Raw genomic sequence first — 17,939 nt, 5'->3', positions numbered from 1 at the left:
TTTTTTTTTTTCAGTAGTTTGAAATTCTCGGTTATATTTGGAAGTGAGCATAGGCAACCTGTTGATAGGATAAGACAAGAATCAGAGTGGAGTGAAGGCATAAAATTAAGTAATGGGAGAGATCAACATGAATTTGTACGTTTGACAGGAGAAATTAATATTTTCGAGGTTTGAATATACCAATCTTTAAAAACTGGAAAAAAAAATACAAAAAACCCCAAACCACACAACACCCTGGGCTACTCCCTGTATGTTGCTCTTTCTGATTTTTTCAATATAAGATGCACATGATTTATTCTGAAAAGGAAAGTACTACATGCAGTCTTTTAATGATCCACTGAGTAATCCAGCTCTTATCATAGACCTAACGTGTGGTGGTTTATCCATCCCTTCTTTCTTCTGTTGGCTCTGGAAAATTCTTGAGTTCCTTAGCTCTCCTTTTTGCTAGTTTTTGTGATTGTTAACATGTTGTGTGGCTTTATTGCTGTCCCTAATCATAGTTTTGCTACGTATTTGACATATGGTCAGATAACAATCAATTGGAAGGAAAAACTTTAGCCAATTTCAGTGTATATTAGAATAAAACTGTGAATAGCAGATTTCAAGTTACAGTGATTAAATAGTAAAACTGATACCATTTCAAGTAATTTTTTTAGGCTAATCTGCAAAGACTAGGAACTCTGAAATGTGTTTTACACTTACGGCATCAGCTGCTCACCAAGCTTGATTGAACATTGTAGTTTATGCCAGTTGTAGTTATGCATTTGTTTTGATCGCATTTTGTCTTTATTAGGTCCTTCCATATGCACTTTGATGAAAAGTCCATGTTTGCTGGAGATAAAAAAGGAGCCAAGTCATTAAAGGTAAAGCTAGTTTTCTGAATTACACCCAAAATACCCATTTTGGAATTAAGTTGTCTTATTTTAGAAAACCCTTCTACCTACCAGAATCATACTGCTGACAGTAGAAAAGGCAGGGATAAAAACTTAGAGTTGTATCTGAGGCCTTTTAATCCACTGTATGTAATCAGCTGCTGTCCTGATCCAAGCAGACTGAAATGTCTGGCTTAGTACCTTGAGTCTGCCATGAGGACTGTGGTGGGGCAAATGAGTTGAATTAGTATTACCAGTAGATGCAGTGGTGTTTATTTTTAAATAGAATATCTGTTTCACATAGGTATCTCCAAAAAAAAAACCCAACCAGCACAGTCACATTTGTTTTAAAAACTGATGTCTTATAATACACAGTATACTATCATGTAATATAATGTTATACGTAACGTTAGAAAAGCATAGCTCCTGGACATGGGGACCTAATGTGAGCGCTGTAACTACACAGCAACTTCCAGTGTTAACATGCTAGTGTTCAGATTGGTATACATTACAATTCCACAGTTTGTGTGGCTCAGTAATAAATGGCTGTGTTAATATTTGGTAACACTTTTAATATTTCAGTAGCAGTAAGGAATCTCATCATCATTACAAAGAATGCTATTAGAAAAGTGCCAGTGTTTTGTCAGCCCAGCTAGTGTTTTTTGGGCCTTAATTAATTGAGATCAGCCTAAGTAGTTCTGTGCTGTGCTTGCTCCCACTCTGAAGCTGCAAAGCAACAATCTACCCATAGCTTTGACCAGGAAGTATCTTTTGTGAATTGTAGCATGTTTGCCTGTTCGTCGAAAAGGTAGGATGGTTCAAAAGGGATTTGAATAAAAAGGGAAATAAAATTGGGTAGGGACACAGATACAGTAGTTCTAACTTGGAAAATTTTGAGAAAGTTGGTAGAAAGTCAGTGTACAGAATCCAAGTGTTACCCTGCATGTTCAATATTTTTGAAGGTTTTTTTGAGGAATTACCTGTTAGGAGTGGCTTGGAAACAAGATTCTGGGTTTATGTGTACCTTTGTTATGGCCTGACTACAAAAGGCAAGCAATGGTTTTATTCAGTTTTGGTAAGAGATAGTGGATATTGTAATGGTACTAAATTTGTTAACCTTCTAGTTCTGTACATTAACTTAACATTTTTTATTTTGCTTTTAACTGATAGGAAGAATTCAGATTGCATTTCAAGAACATATCCCGCATAATGGACTGTGTTGGATGTGACAAGTGCAGGCTGTGGGGCAAGCTGCAGGTACAGTTTATTTTGTGTGTGTGTGTGCATGGCAAGGGCAGATTCCAAGATAAGCATCCATTTCATTTTGATGGAATGCCTCTTACCTTAGCCTTCAGACTTTCTGCACACAGTTGGTCTTTGATATCCTTACCTATGTATTAAAAATAAACATATGTCTAATTCACTGTTAAGCAATTTTAAAAAAAAGTTCAAAATATTTTATTTAGTCAAAGGCTGTTTAGTTTACTAGAAGGTAGAGTTTTTCTCCTGAAAGAGATGCATTTAAAACAGACGTTTCATGATGAATTACTACTGATAGTCAATATCTTATCTGTATTCATTGATCAGATGAGCCTTGTGGAATCACTGATGGGAAACCTTCCTGTAAATACAGCACTCACTTGTTAGAAAATCCAGTGTGATATTTAACACCACAAATTAAGGCATAAGAAAAAGTAATTCAGATTTTCACAATTTACGCAGAAGGCAGCAAATGAACACAAACGTGCACAGTAAAGCTGAATGTTGACGAAATTTCATTTTCTGGACATTTACTGTTTTTATTTTACTGAGAACAATATTTTAAGCCTCAAGACAAATATTAAGTCCAGACTGAGAATGGTTATTTTGTAGTGCCTGCTATACTATACTGCTGTATTGCATTGAACCTATCAGTGCAGTTTTCAAAAAAGTTCCTAACATCAAAATTTCAGTGGTCTCTGCTGAATTTCCAGAGTTCTACTTATCCTGTCCTATGCTTCTGATCTATTGTTGTTTTTTCCTTCTCACTCAAAATGAAACAGAGCCAGACTTCCTGACCTATAAAGTTCCCTTGCAGCTAGCTCCAACCACATTTTGTCAAAATCCAGTGGTTGTCTTTGTAACCAGATTAAATGCAAAAATAAGAAAAGCTGCTTCTGTTCTATTTCTGCATAGAAAATAGGGGTTGAAAGTGAAACTGCAGTGTCTGCCACTGGGTTTGGAGGTGGAAAAAGCACTCATGTTGTGATACCTTATAAGAAAACTTAGTTTGACTATAAGAGGGGAGAGGAAAAGGGGAGATGTGCTCCATCAGCGGTGGGATGCCTGTAAAGTAAGGGGCAGGAGGGAGATGAAGTGTTGCAATGGGCATATTCTCATATATGTGGCCAAGAAGAAAAGAGATGGGTAAAGAAGATATTAAAAATAGAAGGATGAAGAGCAAGTTACATGAGGAAACAAATGTTCTTGAATAACTGACTGAACCTGATACACAACTGGTGGCATGCATTTCTATTAGTGCTCTGATTTGTGTGCAGTTATTTGGGTTGAGATATTGGGAAATAAGAATTGGTACTACAGTTTGCCTGGATTAGTAATTTTTGAAAGTTTTTATGGTTTTCCAAGTGTTTGAAGGAGTGATCTAACTGTTTTTGTAGACTCAAGGCTTAGGAACTGCTCTGAAGATCTTGTTTTCTGAGAAAGAAATACAGAGCCTTCCTGAGAATAGCCCATCAAAAGGTTTTCAACTGACGCGACAAGAAATAGTTGCTCTTGTAAATGCCTTTGGAAGGTAAGGTGTTATTATTTGTGTAGTAGAGAAACATAAAACTTCAGTATCAGTGCTCAGGCTTTGTGGAAAGATGGTGGTGAACATGTAGCTATAGCTTTTTAAAGGCTGAATTACCATTAGTGATATCGATAAACTTAATGCCCTCAAACTGAGCATGTGGAGTGCTTATTATTAGCCTTGGTCATCATTCTGTGTTTGGATCTAATTCATCTCTCTATCTCAAATCTCATAAATTTCATCTTGTGGAAGGTGGATTTTAGTCTCTTAAATAGAGTTTATGATTAATTTTTTTAAATTTACTGCATTCAGATGATGAACATTTTAACGGCTGTAAACAATTCTTGCTTTGTTCATCACGTTAGTTTTTCAGATCTTGATTATAACAATCTATTCCTGTTTAAACAATCTAATTAAACAAAAAGAAAGTAATAAACTTAATCTCTGCTTATGGATTTTTATATGTTTAATGAAGCTGGGACACTTGAACATATAAACTTTAATTACTGTAGTATGTTATGTAAATATATATGTAAATGGGGAGTAAGATAGGAGATCTTTTGAGAGAAAGTGTATCTTAAGTGTGTTAACCTTTGGAACAGAATTGTGTTTGTAGAAAAAAAACAAAGAAAAAGTCCCCATGAATGTGATGATTTGTACTTCTCTTTCACATCTGATTTAATAACATTAAGGTGGTTTTTGTTTTACAGGCTTTCCACAAGTATAAAAGAGCTGCAGAATTTTAAAGTTCTATTACAAAAAACTAGGTAATGAAGGCCTTTGCACAACCCATTAGTGAAGATCATTTACATGACTGCATTGAGCAGAAGGAACTGATCCTTACAGGACTCACATGAACTGATAAAAAATAAAATCAAATACCAACTTGAATATTTATGTTTAAACTAGAAAAGGTTATTAATTAGAAAATATATTTATGAATGAAATATATAGTTTTTAAATGTGTAAATTATGCTGATCTGTTTATTTTTTAAGTTCTCTGCTCACAGTTCTGTTGTACTGAAACTTCATAAATTTTCTCATTTCCTTGTCTTTCTGAGACAGCTTCTTTATATGAAAACATATGTACCTTCACCCTGACTTGGCCTGTCCTGAGAGAGGGGGGTCACTTCTTGTCTCTCCCTGGTTATTGAGCTTCAGTATATTCTGAGGACTTGGTGAAGTTCTGACTGTCAGAAAGGGGAGGGGGGGAGGACCTAAACCAGCACAACAACAACCACCAAACTACAAAAAGGAAATAAGGCTATTGCTGAGTTCCGGCTTCTTACCATAATAATGAAACTTACCTAAAAATAGCAAATTTACTGAACAGAAAATTTGATTTCATACTGAGCTCCTTTGCATCATACTGAGATCAACATTTTTTTTCCTTTGAGTTGTGTTTTTCAGAATTTCTTTTCTTTAAAATTACTACCTTGTCTTTGCAGCACAGTTGGAAGTGACTTTTCTGCAGCTCCTTAGCTGCCTGCATTTGCTTGGGGGTGGAGGTCAGGGCAGGGGGAGATGGTTAGTAGAGTGCTGCTATCTGAAAAGCCTCAGTCAATCAAATTTGCTCCATATTATTTTCTGGATTGTAATCACAAGTTCGGTTTCTGGAAATTGTCTTTTTAATGTCTAAAATGTTAAAATAGCACACTTCGGTCTTTGAGCCATGGAAATAAATTTGCTCTATGTGAGTTATATCTGAGTGCTATGTTAAAAGATCAGTGTAAAAAGAACTTGTTTTTGTAGTCACTTTTAAAAAAAAGATGGTTTTTAAAATTCATAATCATAGTGACGTTTAATACCACATACTCTATCTATGCAAACCCTTCCTGTATCTTCTTTAAAAGGATATTCAGAGTAAAAAAACGGGTATGTTAATAGCATTACTTTCATAGAATAAGAAATTATTCATGTGTCATTGTCCACAAATGTCAGTGTTAACTTACCAGTGTCAGAACAGAATTCGGAAACAGATTGCCAATTAGTAGCAACCAAATATTGGTTTAAATTTAAAATGAAGTAGGCATTTCTTTTAAACCGGCATGTTTTAAAATGAAGTTAGGAGTTACGAATGTAGAAAGTGCTGGTACAGTGTAGATACATCTCTTGTTTTTAAAAACAAGTCTTCACAAAATTAAGTGCTCTTAATCATTTTTCACCCTACCAGATACTGAGTGACCTGTTTATATAATTGATTGTAACTGTATTGGCTTCCATAATTTGTTTTTTTACCGCTGAGATTTTCCAAAGGCTGGAATACACTCTGTCCTTTGTTTCCAGACTAGTCTCAAATTTCTACCTGACTGGAAATGAAATAGACTATCCTGCTGACACTTGCTTTTATAAAAAGTACTGTTCCTCCAGAAAGTAAGTCCCCTTGAGTCAACCTGCGATAAGCTAAATGAAGGGGGGGGGGGGGAGACAAAAGGGGAAAAAAACCAACCAAAAACTAAACCACCCTCACAAAGTTTTGGTGATAGTTGCATAAATTGGCAATGAACTGGTATCCAGTCAGAAGTTCCTGTTTAAGCCAATAGGTAATTGAATGTGGTGTTAGGGAAAGCTGAGGCCGGTCTGGGAATGTTATGTTCTTACCTAGTAGACTCTCTAGCCTGTGGGCAACTGTATCTGAGCAAGTCACCACAGGTTTTCTCTTTCTAGTTAATGCAGAAGAGCAGGATGTGTCTAGGTGGATTCACCTGGCCTCTTCCAAGCTCTCTATTTGCACCCTAGAGTTAATTTTTCTCCATTAAATTGAGGTGGGAATCTAAGTAACTAGCTCAGATGTGAACAGCTGTGTTTAGTAAATGAGTTACACACTGAGTATCCAAATCTTCTGAGTAATTGTATATACTGAAAGAGTGTAGTTTTCGTTTGGCCATTAATTCCTTGCCTTTTAGATAGACCTGCAAGGGCTAGAACCTGTAGACTCACTTGTGTGAGGAATGCTGTACATCTGGGATTTATCTGTATTGTTATATATTACAGTGCCTAAAGCTTTAGGCAGGATTTTCTAATGGAAAAAAAAATTGTATTGTCTGTGCCACCCCAGGAAGGACCTGAGTCTCAGAAATGTTTCTTCCTTTTTTCCCCTGACTTTGTGGGGAAAGTGAATTGCTTCCAACCTCCTTCTGGGGATGCAGCTTGCTATTTTGGGTTTTTTTCCACCTGTGCCTGGCTAAAATCTACAGACACTGAAGCAGTGTCATGCACTTGCTCATGATACAGGAGAGAGATTTGGGTATGCAAATCCTGGATACCTGCTCCTTGCAGCCCTCACTGGCACAATGCAGGCAAGGTTAATACTTTTGGGTAAGGACATAAAGAGATGGGAAGCTTTTCTTCTCGTTTGTGTCATGAAAACACAGGAATGCAACTGAACAGCAAATTCTGCATTTGGGGAAGTTCTGTTGCACTTGAAGGTGCATCTTGCTTAGTGATCAAATATGGAAAGTGTTTCATTTCACTATCATTGTAGAAATGGGACATAACATTTTTCATGTAACAAATCTGGTTGAAACAATTTTCCTGTCACCATCTTTTTTTACTGTATTTAATGTACATTCTGTGACTGTGCTGCCTATAAAGTTTTGCTGTGTGGGTTGGATGACTTAGTTCTTTATATGTTCAATTAAATTTTAGAAATTTACAGCTGTTTTTATACTAAAGAATAAGGTTAGTTACACTGTCCACAACCTGTAAACTATTTTAAATTCCAGCTCCCTGTTGGAGATCAGCTTGCCAACATTGTCATTCATTTCAGAGTAACAGTACATTTCCTTGTACAAATGACAAAATGATTGTAATCCCAGAGGTAGCTAGAAGACAAAGACAAAAATGTTTAATTGTTCCTAAGTCAAGAAGACTTGTGTGAAATGGTAAAAAAAGACTTGGTGCAAACTGCATAGGTAAAAAGTAGAGCACTGTTGTGAACAACTTACTCTTCAATTGAGGAGAAAGGTCAGAATATAGATTTAAAACAATGAAATACAGAGACTTGTGTAAGCTGGAATAATAAGTGTTTTCTTACTTTTCAGCTGATGAGCTGTGCTGTCTGTCATTATATGTGCATGAAATACACTGTGCCACACTTTCTTGAGTTGTGTTTTGATGGTTGGGTTGCCTTTCTCTGACCTTGCTTTGTGCTTTTCTGGGAAATGACCTGTAATGTGTTGTAAATAATCCTGATGCTCATGTTTATAAAGTAGCAATCAGCAATTCATCAGTTTCCAATTTCTCCATATAGCTACCCTATTAAAATGTAATATTTATTAAAATCAAAACCAATGTTCAAACTGCTTACTGAGATCTAAACACTTCTGAATCTTTGCTATGTTTGAATCTACAAGATGCAAATTAAAGTATTTTCTGCTACAACTTGTTTTTGTGAATGTAATTTTTGGGGTTTCATTTGAAAATACATTTTTTGCTTTTCATTTACCCTTCAACTATACTTGGTAGATATTATATAAATTACATTATTTTTATGACATTCATTTAAGCTTAAGATGATGAGCAGATTTTCATCTCACTTCACTTTCATTCAAAAGATGAAGGTAACCTGTGTATCTGTTGCTGTTTACAGTGCACTGTAGGGTGTCTGCACATCAGAAATCCATTAGCCCCTCTTTAAGACCAATTGTTTTAAGAGACAAAAAGGCTTATTTTGAAATGAAGCTTGTTCTGTCCCTTTTTCAGAATAGCTTATAAAATCAGATCTGTAAATAATGTTTTTGGTTGGTTCACCCAATGGGATTCTTTGTGTTGAAATTATTTCCCTGAAGGGTTTCTGCAGTTCTCTGTTTCTTTCCATGTATGCATTTTTAACAAATTATCTTACTAAAAATTTGATACACATATTTCATCCCCAGTTTAGGTGGGTAAGTACCTGTTACGCAGGTGATGATAATTATAGTGATTTAATTTAAATTTAAGGTCTTACCTGTCAGTGTTGTTTAAATCTCTTGTGTTTGAGAGTATTTAATTCGTTACTATGGTTGGTTATAGTCACTTGTCATTCCACTTTTTTGCATGCATATACTGTGGTATAGGGACTAAACTTGTTTTTAAGTGCAAGATTCTCTTAAGTTTTTGTTGTGCAGTTGTATATTCTGTGAGGGAAATGTAATTCCTGCAGACTTCTTTTGCACTAGATCTTGGGGAAGTTTTGTGCGAACATGATTGTAGAACTTCAAAGGGTTTAATAAAATTTCTGTTCTCTCAACCCCGTGGCACCTTTTTTAATCTCTTACTGATAGTTTAATTGGCTTTTTTTCTTCAATGCACATGCGTGAACAGGGCAATGGAAGCTTTGGGAGGGCACAGTTTACTTCTGCTGGAGGCAAGGTTCATGCTTTGACTTGAAGACCCTAAAGACCAAAGAACCTGTGGAAGACTCAATGTGTGAGTGTGGCACTACTATGCTTTTGGCTTTCAAGCAGATCTGATCAGATCTATTCCCCATTCCTTCGTTTTTTCCCCTGTAGATACTTGGTGAAATGTACATAAGAATTCTGGATTACTTGGGCTTCCTGAAGTTGAGCATGAGGAAAACATGAAGCCTGTCCACCACTTGGGGCTACTGTAGTACACCTCAAAATGAAGGAGCTACTTTTATTCTAGTAATCTAGTAAAGATTGCTAGAAGTACTACATTTTTCTCAAGTGATGTGTGGATTGAGTTACAGTATTTGTTTTACACGGGGAAGGAGAAAGACAGTAGGGCTGCAGAGTTCTTCACCATCGAGCACTGGGCACAATAAAAGGACCTGAAGTAAATTCAGGGTTTCTGTTTGCCTTGGATTAGTAATAATTACTTCTACGCTTGCTCTGTGCAAATTTTGCATCCTGAAATGGTATTTATCCAGCATTTGCACCACAACCCACTACATTACCCCTGAAGATAAAAGGCTGAAGCACAGCTTTGCTGACCTTCTGTTCATTATGTAGAAAGGTGCACTCCAGGTTTTTTTGCTTTACATACTCCTTGCTCTTGTTCTATTCCCAGACTGCACTTCTCGGGTTCTTGATAAATAATTAGGCAGGTACATACTGTTAGATATATCCCTCTCCCTGGCCAGGCCTTTGACTTACTCTTCTACATAATATACCTAGATCTAATTGATGGAGAGGATCACATAACTTTAATTTTTCAAACGTAGACATTTTCAGGCTGTTTTGCAGTTCACAATGCTCCACTTGGAGCAAATGCCCATCTTTACTCTTCTGTGACAGTCCCTAGATCTGCTAAGAAGATACAGTTTTCCTACTTTATTAGAAGAAAGTGGTGTACAGATCACTTTTAGCCTCCAACTGTCATGCCACACTGAGTAAGCAGTGATATCCAAGGAATAAATTGTGCTCTGAGAACCTAGCAGTAACTTGAAAATACAGTATTTAATTGGTTTGGTATTTTTTCCTTACAGGCTTTTATGTGCATGTAAGAATTGCAACTGTCATGCATTTGAAAAACCCATTCATGTGTTTACAGTATATTCATCATAATCATATATTTCTAACCTAGTACACAGTGTAAAAATAAAAATACTTAGAAAATAATTATGCTGTTTCACTTCATGAAATTTGCTCTTTTAAAATGAGCATTAAAATGATTAAATTATACTTTCTAACAACTCTATTCAAAGCCAAAAACACCATGGCTTGGAACAAGGTATTAATTGGAACAGTCTTCAAACTTTAAATCATTAGCTTATACTTCTCCTTGAACTATGGAAAGCTCGTGGCAAGGTTCTTCATTTATCTGTGCATAGGAATGCTTCTAAAAACCGAAAAGGTGAGGAAAAGTTGCTAAGCTTTGTTTTTCAGAATATCGGTTTTAATATCGGAATGTCTTGGAATGCTGTAGTTGATTGATGTTATACAGGGCTTGGCCGGTCTGTGTCCAGTGCTGGATCTTGTTGGAGGGATCCTATGTAAGCCATGAAACTGTTGTTCTGATGGCTCCAGTCGTAGTAGTCTGGAGAGAAACTTAGAAAGAAAACAGAAGAATTAGTGCCTGGCACTAATTAGAACCTGGTTGGTTCTGTAGATACCTGCGGGAAAAATGCAAATCACATAGATGAGGTTCTCATACTGAAGTGCAAATATAAGATATTGAACCCCAACCAGGGGTTCAGGCAGCTGTTTATTTTTCTGATCTGGTAATTATTTTGGCTCAAGTGTTCTCAACTTCTTACGTGTTTCCTGATTCTCCCAGTTCACTAAAGACCCTTTCCTTTCTGACTCATTGTTCCAGAAGGTGTTTGAAAATCTCAGAAATGATGCTGCTCATCCCTGCCAAGTCCTGGCACTGTGAGGCCTGTTAGTGACAGACCTAAACCTCCTGTGTCCATGCCCAAGGGACTGTGACTGGTTAGCAGCTCTGGGGTGCTGGCATTTCTCCCATGAGCAGTGTGAGACAATCTATGTGGCTGGCTTGGTTCCCACTTGGGGGCTGTGCATGTTACCAGTGTGGCTGGTTCCCTGATGGCTCTGTGTGGGAGGGGACGGTGCCTCTAGCTCTGAGCTGGATACCAGATTGGCAAACACCACCTCCAGCATCCTCGTGGGTCTAGTTACTAAGTGAAAAACTAATGAATGCAGGGGTAGGATGATTGATAATTGTAAATACTGAGTATTTAACTTTACTGAACCATAGTCTGGGCTCAGAGACAGTGACCACACAGTCTTAGCTAAATGAGTGATAAGAACTAGATCTGGGTATGTAACCTATGATTAACAAGTTAGCTGGCATTTTAAGATGAGTGATTATGCTAATCTACTCCTGGCATTGTGTAGATACAGGAACAGCAAATGCCTGAGCCTCCTTTCAGAACAGGACAGAGTCCTGGAAGTGCCTTTCCTTCTCTGAATTAGGTGCTATCATTGTTGGCATGAGCTGCTCCTTCCTGGACAGGAATCCTTACCTAAAGCTCCCAGTTGCACAAATTGAATTTTTATGCCAGCTCTGAGTGGTGTGGGGTTTCAGCACTTAGGTGGATTTTCCTAAGCTTTCAGCATGTGGGAAAGCAAATGCTCCTTTCATTTCAGGTACCCCTCAAGACATTTAGCCATGTTACAGGGCAACCTAAGTTGAGAGGCTTCTCGCTGCCACCATCACAAGCTGCTGCCTGTGCTGTTGAGCTCTTTCCTGCTCCCCCTGAGCAGGGATACAGCTGTTTTTCTAGGCTGCATTGCTCACACACTTGAATGAGTAAATGGCACTTCTTAAAAGCCACTCCTGGAAGAAACAGAGGGTGAAACATGCAACCCAAAGATCTGACCTGCATTTTTCAAAGCACAGCATGCTCCTGCCATTCTTAAATTATGTATCTGTTTTCATTCTAGTGAATGATCCCTACAGTCACTCAGTGCTACTTTTCCACTTCAACTTCCCCATTTGCTTCCCCTCGCCCTCCCTGGGATTTATGCAACAATTGCAGCTAGACAATTTACATCGGTGTTTTGCAGTGTGTCAGAGTTGTTCCTCCTCCAGTTTCTGTTTCAGGAAGTAAGCACTTCCCTCTTGTATCTCACCTGCCCTGTGCCCCCTGTGGTGCAATGTTCCACGCTAGATCGTCATCACTGTCATATCTGCGAGGGTTGTCAAAGAAGTAAGATCTGGGACTGAAGCCATGGCTTGGGACTATTCCTGCATTGGCCTGAGGGAAAGGAAACCTCAGTCAGTACTTGCACCAGATGGATAAACTTCTTGGTGCTTGACTTCTAAACGAAGTCACTGCAGACTTACCTCCTGGTTTCCAAAATAAAGCAGACAATTTAACATTTGCTGTACACAATAGAAATAATTTTGCATTCTCTGTATGTCTCTATCAGTATAATGATAGTCTACTGATCTCAACAGCTTCTCCTTATCCTCATTTCTTTTTTAACACATGACCCATTTCTGAAACCACCCTCCAGTCTGTGTTTAATCTGTCTGCTGAATTCTGTCCATCCTTTGGCACTTTGTGCTTTTAGCCAGCTGACTTGAAGTGAGCAGTAGGGAAGCAGCTGAGAAGCTGAAGAATATGAAACACCTAAAGAGATTTGATTTTACCTCCCACATTGGTCACACTCTCTCCTGGTGCCTTATGTCCCTTGCCTCAGGGATGGATGATTTGAAGCTTGGCACCCTGCTTGGTGAAACTGTGCTTGAAAAATCCCTTAGGACCTCGCTGAGCAATTTCAGTATCTACTCTATAGTGCTGTGAGGGTCAAAGCCCAAGGTCAGGTCCTTTAATAAAACAGAGAAAGGGGTGTACATGTAGCTCCTTTATTTACAAAGCATTTTCCTTTTATTTCCCTATGAATCAAAACAAAAGATATACAAGATTCAAAAGGTCAGTTTGATTCTGGAAACAGTGCAGAGGAACATCTAGAACCCAGCTGAGCCTTATCCACTGATCCACTGCTTCCATCCATTGGGAACAGGGTTCCCTGCACCTGTGGATAAGCCAGGAAGACATCTTCTCCCTGGCCTTAGGCAGGAGAGCATTAATCTCCCCCTTTATTTTAGATATTAAATAACTTTGATAGAGATGAAGTAAAGATAGGTACATCTCTGTCGTGTGCCCATTTACAACATTTGTCTGACTGAAGGTAAGGAAAGGCAAAGGGCCACACGCTGCAGTGACCCTGTGTAAGCACCAAAGCTGGCAGACAGCTCTTTCTAGGCTATAATCGTCTGTGGAAAGGAGCCTCACGTTTGAACAACACTGAACGCAGGATGCTTCTACTCAAACTTCTTGTTTCTGAAGTCCTGAATGAAACATAAAACCTAAGAACAACTATTTCTCGGGGTTTTTCCTTATTAAAAATAAAGAATATTTTGGGTTTTTACTAAATCAAAGTTGTTGTTAAGGTTTTTTTAACTGAAGGAGGGTTTGTTTTAATTCTAACACCATGCTTTCTGACTAAGTATTTTCAATAAGTATCAACTTAACCGTTAACAGCCTCCTGAACGCATTAGCCTAAAGTCCTGCGGCCCTTGGTCTCCCTCTTGTGGCATCCTCGCACTGAAGTTCAGTTTTCCCTTGCTAAAGTCTCTTAATTTTTTGTTTCATTCTAATGTTGCTTCTGGTTTTCCTCTTAATATTTGTCATATGCAGAAAAAAATCTATGCATGACCTAACACATACGACAGATAATGTCTACCCTAAAAAAAGGTACCTATGAAAGAAGTGATATCACTGACTGGCTCTTCTGAACTGTATCTTTATGAAGTTGGAAATTTAAGGCTTTCTGCAAATCACAGTGCAGAAATATAATGTTATATGTGTTACTGCAGTGCTCTTTGACTTGTGAGAATACTGTCTGACTCCATTTGAACTCTTATTTGAGTAGGATTCCCAGTCTTCATATGAGCAGCTTCTTGAAAGGAGTGATTAGACCGCATCCCTTATTTTCATACTCTTGTGATCTCCCACACACTATCCAAACTTGTCCACCAGGTCTAGCCTTACTAAACTCAGTTTAAATAAAATGAGATCTCTCTGTGGTCACTTTTTAGAAGAGCAGCACCACTGGGCTGTACTTAAAAACATTTCTTGTCTTGGCAGTTGTCCTGTCCTAAGCAGAAGTGGGGCTGAGGTATTTTTGGTGATGGACACTGGAGTCCCTGGGGTTTCTAAGTGCAACGTCAGGTATCACTTTCTTGTTCAGCTTGGTTTCATCATTGTCTCTGAAATGTTCATATGATAATAAAAACCATCACCTTGTCCAAAAAGTTATTCTATTATTTGCTTCTCTTACTTATGTGTTTACCATTGACATCTTTTTTTGGGAATACTAGCTTTGGTTTGGCTTGGCCTACACAAAGAGAGACACTACCTCAGTCATCCTAGCACACGGCTGGTATTCCCCATGTGCCTGTCAGCCAGCATGTCCTATGCTAACCTGGAGACATTGCCTACAGCTATAAAAAGATGCTTGTCCATATATTAACTACCTAGATATTAAGAATACTTACAGGGAACTATGCTTACAACTCACACCTTAATCTCTGCTCTGCTAAAATAGCAAAAAAGTCACCAAGTGCTTGTTATGGCCACTGCTCTTTGACTTAGAAACAATTCCATGGCTGAAATAATTCCGTCTCTTATTTCACACATACCATTGAACAGTTGGCACACAACGGTTTTCACTGCCATGTGATGAAACATCCCAAGTTTGGATAACAAACTCCTTTTCCACTGACTCCAGTAAAGTGCTGTAGAAACTTTTAAGTTTAGGGAAAGATGTCGCTAAATTTAAGAAGGTTCCTGATTTTTAGGGTAAAATGCCTGAGAAACACCTTGCCTTCCTCCTCGGTAAATCTGATGAGCTTCTTTCATGAGGAGTTAGCATAAAGAAGTGGGAAGTTTGGGTTGCTTTTATTCTGTCAAGGACACTTTGAAAAAGAGAAATCAGAATGTAAATAAACAAAAGCTCCTTCAGAAGCCGAGCCCTCCAGACTTATCTGGACATTACACTAACAAATACCCTAACACATTCCACTTACTAGATCTTTTGTAGGGTTTCGGACACGGAAGAAATACACAACCAAGGAAGTAGGCAAGAGCTCCCAGATGAAAAGGATCACTCCGAATACTATGTAACCTGCATCTCCCAGCTGACATTTCAGATCTGCCTATTGAAAAGTAAAAGAGAAAAGTGTTTAAAAATAAAATTGGTGGCTCATTTAAAGGTCCAGGATGCAATGTGTTTTCTTATGAAGTTCTGTATTTAAGTGGCTGAAATGCTTGACAATATGGCCAGAAATTCCATTCAGTAGAGTCACATTAACCTGGCTAATGATTAAAGGCATACTAGAAAAAGCAATATGCTATCTTGGGTACATGACTTCCCTTTCCTTCTACCTTTCTTCCTCCTCCTATCTTTCTTTCAGTAAAATCGAAGTTTAATACAAGGGTCTTCCCAGTCTAAAAGCCCAGCAAGCAACCATTTGATTAAGTAACCAAATCCAGTAATGAGAAACTAGTTTTCCAGTCCTTTTACAGCTGGGAATAATAGTAAAGGAACAATCAATGTTCCAGGGCATTGCTTTTAAAAATGAAAGGGTTGGCTCTCTTCAAATTGGTGCACACTGTAAGCTTGAATAACCCTGCTGTTACTGTAGCATTACCTTTGATCTTCTCTCTAGATTTCCACCATTCCCTATAGCAACAGAGGGCAAATCCTGTCCTTTCATGTGTTTTGGACAGAAGAGGAAAGGGTGTTTCTGACTGGTGACCTGAGGCTATACCAAAGTACAAACACTGGGCTGTAATTTTAAAAGTTACTTTTGATTCTAGTACCAAATTGAGTACCCGCTCCTGTGTTCCAGACCCTTTACATATAGTTCAAATAATTTACTCCAAAATTCATGCAGCTCTAATGTCACAGACATTCAAAAAATACAGTAGTGGCCCAAGGCCTAAAGCATTCCATTGAGCTCCCTATGAACAACTTCTGTCTCCACCAGAGAAACAGGACAAGTCGTCTGGCCATAAAGTTCCAACCCCTTTGCTCCAGACTGCAGGAGTCAGCACAAGAATTGTCCCCTGCAAGGGGTCAGCAGGAGCAGCAGCAACACTCCAGGCCTCAAGAAGAGGGAAAATGTTTGATTCAGGAGACAAGTCAGAGCCTAGTGCCTTTCTGCCTAAACCTGTGTATTTTAATTACACAGACTGGCAACTCCTAGCTGCCCTCCTCTACCCCTCAGCAGGGTTGATTAGAGGTCCCTTGACAGACCCTGCTCAACTAACTCATAATGAGGTCCCCTGGGCAATCCTATCCTACTGTTTACCTACTTCTGAATTACAGTTTTATCTACTGCTTAACAGAAAGTTGTTAATGGCTCCAGGTTTGCTTGGCCACCCTGGCAGTACAAGGCCCTTGCACAGCTGGGAACACTGCTTTTTGTCTGCAGGTGCTTGCTGAGAGAGTGGGGAGACATCAAGTGTCTGAGATTTTGAGGCAAAAGAAAAGATACTCATGATTCAGACCCAGCCCTGCCATTTTGCCTAGCCTTGACATAGCTGGAAAAATACTGGGACCTAACTATATGTTTCAAAGCAGAGAAAGAAGCTAGATGTCCAAATTTCATAAAATTCAAAAAAAAATCCACCGTTATTTCCTTTAGTGTTTTTGTCACTATTAGTTTTCAATCAAAATTGTCACTTGTAATTAAAGGTTAGGAAGAATCTTAGCCTTATCCTCAAAGTACAGAAATTGTCATGCTAATGACAGAATTAAGGTAAATAGCTCCACAGCCTGGATGGCAATGGGAGGTTTTATGATAATTTCAGAACTGAGCATTTCACTGGAATTAAGTACTGTTTTTCTGCTTCTTCAAGCAGAAATAATGGACAAGATACCTGTCTTTTTTAATAAAGAGTACTTTTTCTTTGGACAATAAGATCAAGGTAAATAAAAAATTGATTAAAAAAAATATTTGGCTGGTCATTACTTCTTTCTTTTTATTCTCCTTATACCAAAATCACCAGAAATTTGCATTTCCGGAGCAAAACAATCTTAGGGTATTGAATAAAAGAAAAAAATAATAGAACTTGAATATATTTATTCGTCTTGTCATAGCATTTAAGAAATCAATCATCACATACAGAATGAGATTTTCTCATTAGCAAATATTTTCATACTTGCCTGATCTGATACATTGTACCAATCATAATCAAAAGAGTTGACTTTCTTGGTTTGGGAAAACGATAGGATGAACAAGTTGTAACAGGCTCGTGAGGTATAAAGTAGTATAACTGTCACTCCTATACTTGTCACCTGACAGACAGATGAGCCCTGGAAGAGATTTAAACACAGGTTATTATCCATAAGAGAAGTTGAGAACAACATTGTTTTCCAGGGACTTCGAGGGTTGTTACACTGTCTAATGCAACTGACTTTTTCCTCTCCTTGTTTGGTCAGTATATCCTATACTATGTATATTCCTGTATTTTGTCGGTACAGTGGTTTCCAGGCAATTGTAGCAGTTCCAGCCCTTAGCAAAATGGGCTGCGACTGCTTCCTACAATTTAGTGAACAAGTGCTACTTTCAGAGCCATGAAAACACGTAAGAACCACACTTGGTATCAGGTGGAGCGAGAGAATTCAGCCTTCAGGTCTGCATTAGCTACAGAGCATCCTGTATCAGGTGCTGGCTAGCTAACATGATGCAACCTTGCATCTTTTTACAACTACTTGCTATGTTCCTCTTTCCTAAGTAAAGAGCAGGTCATAACAGTCAGCAGTTAAACACAGCACAGACAGGAACAGAACATC

At 38.2% G+C, this 17,939-nt stretch overlaps 2 protein-coding genes across 8 annotated transcripts in view; one reads left to right on the top strand and one right to left on the bottom strand.

The window, feature by feature from the left end:
- The window catches only part of ERO1B (endoplasmic reticulum oxidoreductase 1 beta), a 29,905-nt gene extending 21,015 nt beyond the window's left edge, over window positions 1-8,890 (top strand). For both annotated transcript variants that reach the window (XM_051783210.1, XM_051783209.1), the window contains 4 exons: window positions 794-863; window positions 2,043-2,129; window positions 3,530-3,663; window positions 4,371-8,890. In XM_051783210.1, the coding sequence (XP_051639170.1) occupies window positions 794-863; window positions 2,043-2,129; window positions 3,530-3,663; window positions 4,371-4,431 (352 nt within the window). In that variant the 3' untranslated portion in view covers window positions 4,432-8,890. The remainder of the gene's footprint in view (window positions 1-793; window positions 864-2,042; window positions 2,130-3,529; window positions 3,664-4,370) is intronic.
- A 1,155-nt stretch (window positions 8,891-10,045) lies between these two features.
- The window catches only part of GPR137B (G protein-coupled receptor 137B), a 28,529-nt gene continuing 20,635 nt past the window's right edge, over window positions 10,046-17,939 (bottom strand). For 5 of the 6 annotated variants that reach the window (XM_051783212.1, XM_051783217.1, XM_051783215.1 and 2 more), the window contains 4 exons: window positions 17,306-17,459; window positions 15,166-15,290; window positions 12,201-12,325; window positions 10,046-10,641 (listed from right to left, as the gene is read on the bottom strand). In XM_051783212.1, the coding sequence (XP_051639172.1) occupies window positions 10,473-10,641; window positions 12,201-12,325; window positions 15,166-15,290; window positions 17,306-17,459 (573 nt within the window). In that variant the 3' untranslated portion in view covers window positions 10,046-10,472. Of the gene's footprint in view, window positions 10,653-12,200; window positions 12,326-15,165; window positions 15,291-17,305; window positions 17,460-17,939 lie in introns of all 6 variants that reach the window. The other variant, XM_051783214.1, reaches the window with a different exon arrangement.

The sequence above is a fragment of the Manacus candei genome, unplaced genomic scaffold (assembly GCF_025592945.1).
Source record: "Manacus candei isolate 608988 ecotype Guabito, Panama unplaced genomic scaffold, ASM2559294v1 h1tg000017l, whole genome shotgun sequence".
In the NCBI taxonomy this organism is placed as follows: Eukaryota; Metazoa; Chordata; class Aves; order Passeriformes; family Pipridae; genus Manacus; species Manacus candei.
Note: the sequence above shows the minus strand (reverse complement) of the source record. Positions and strands in the feature narration are given on the sequence as shown.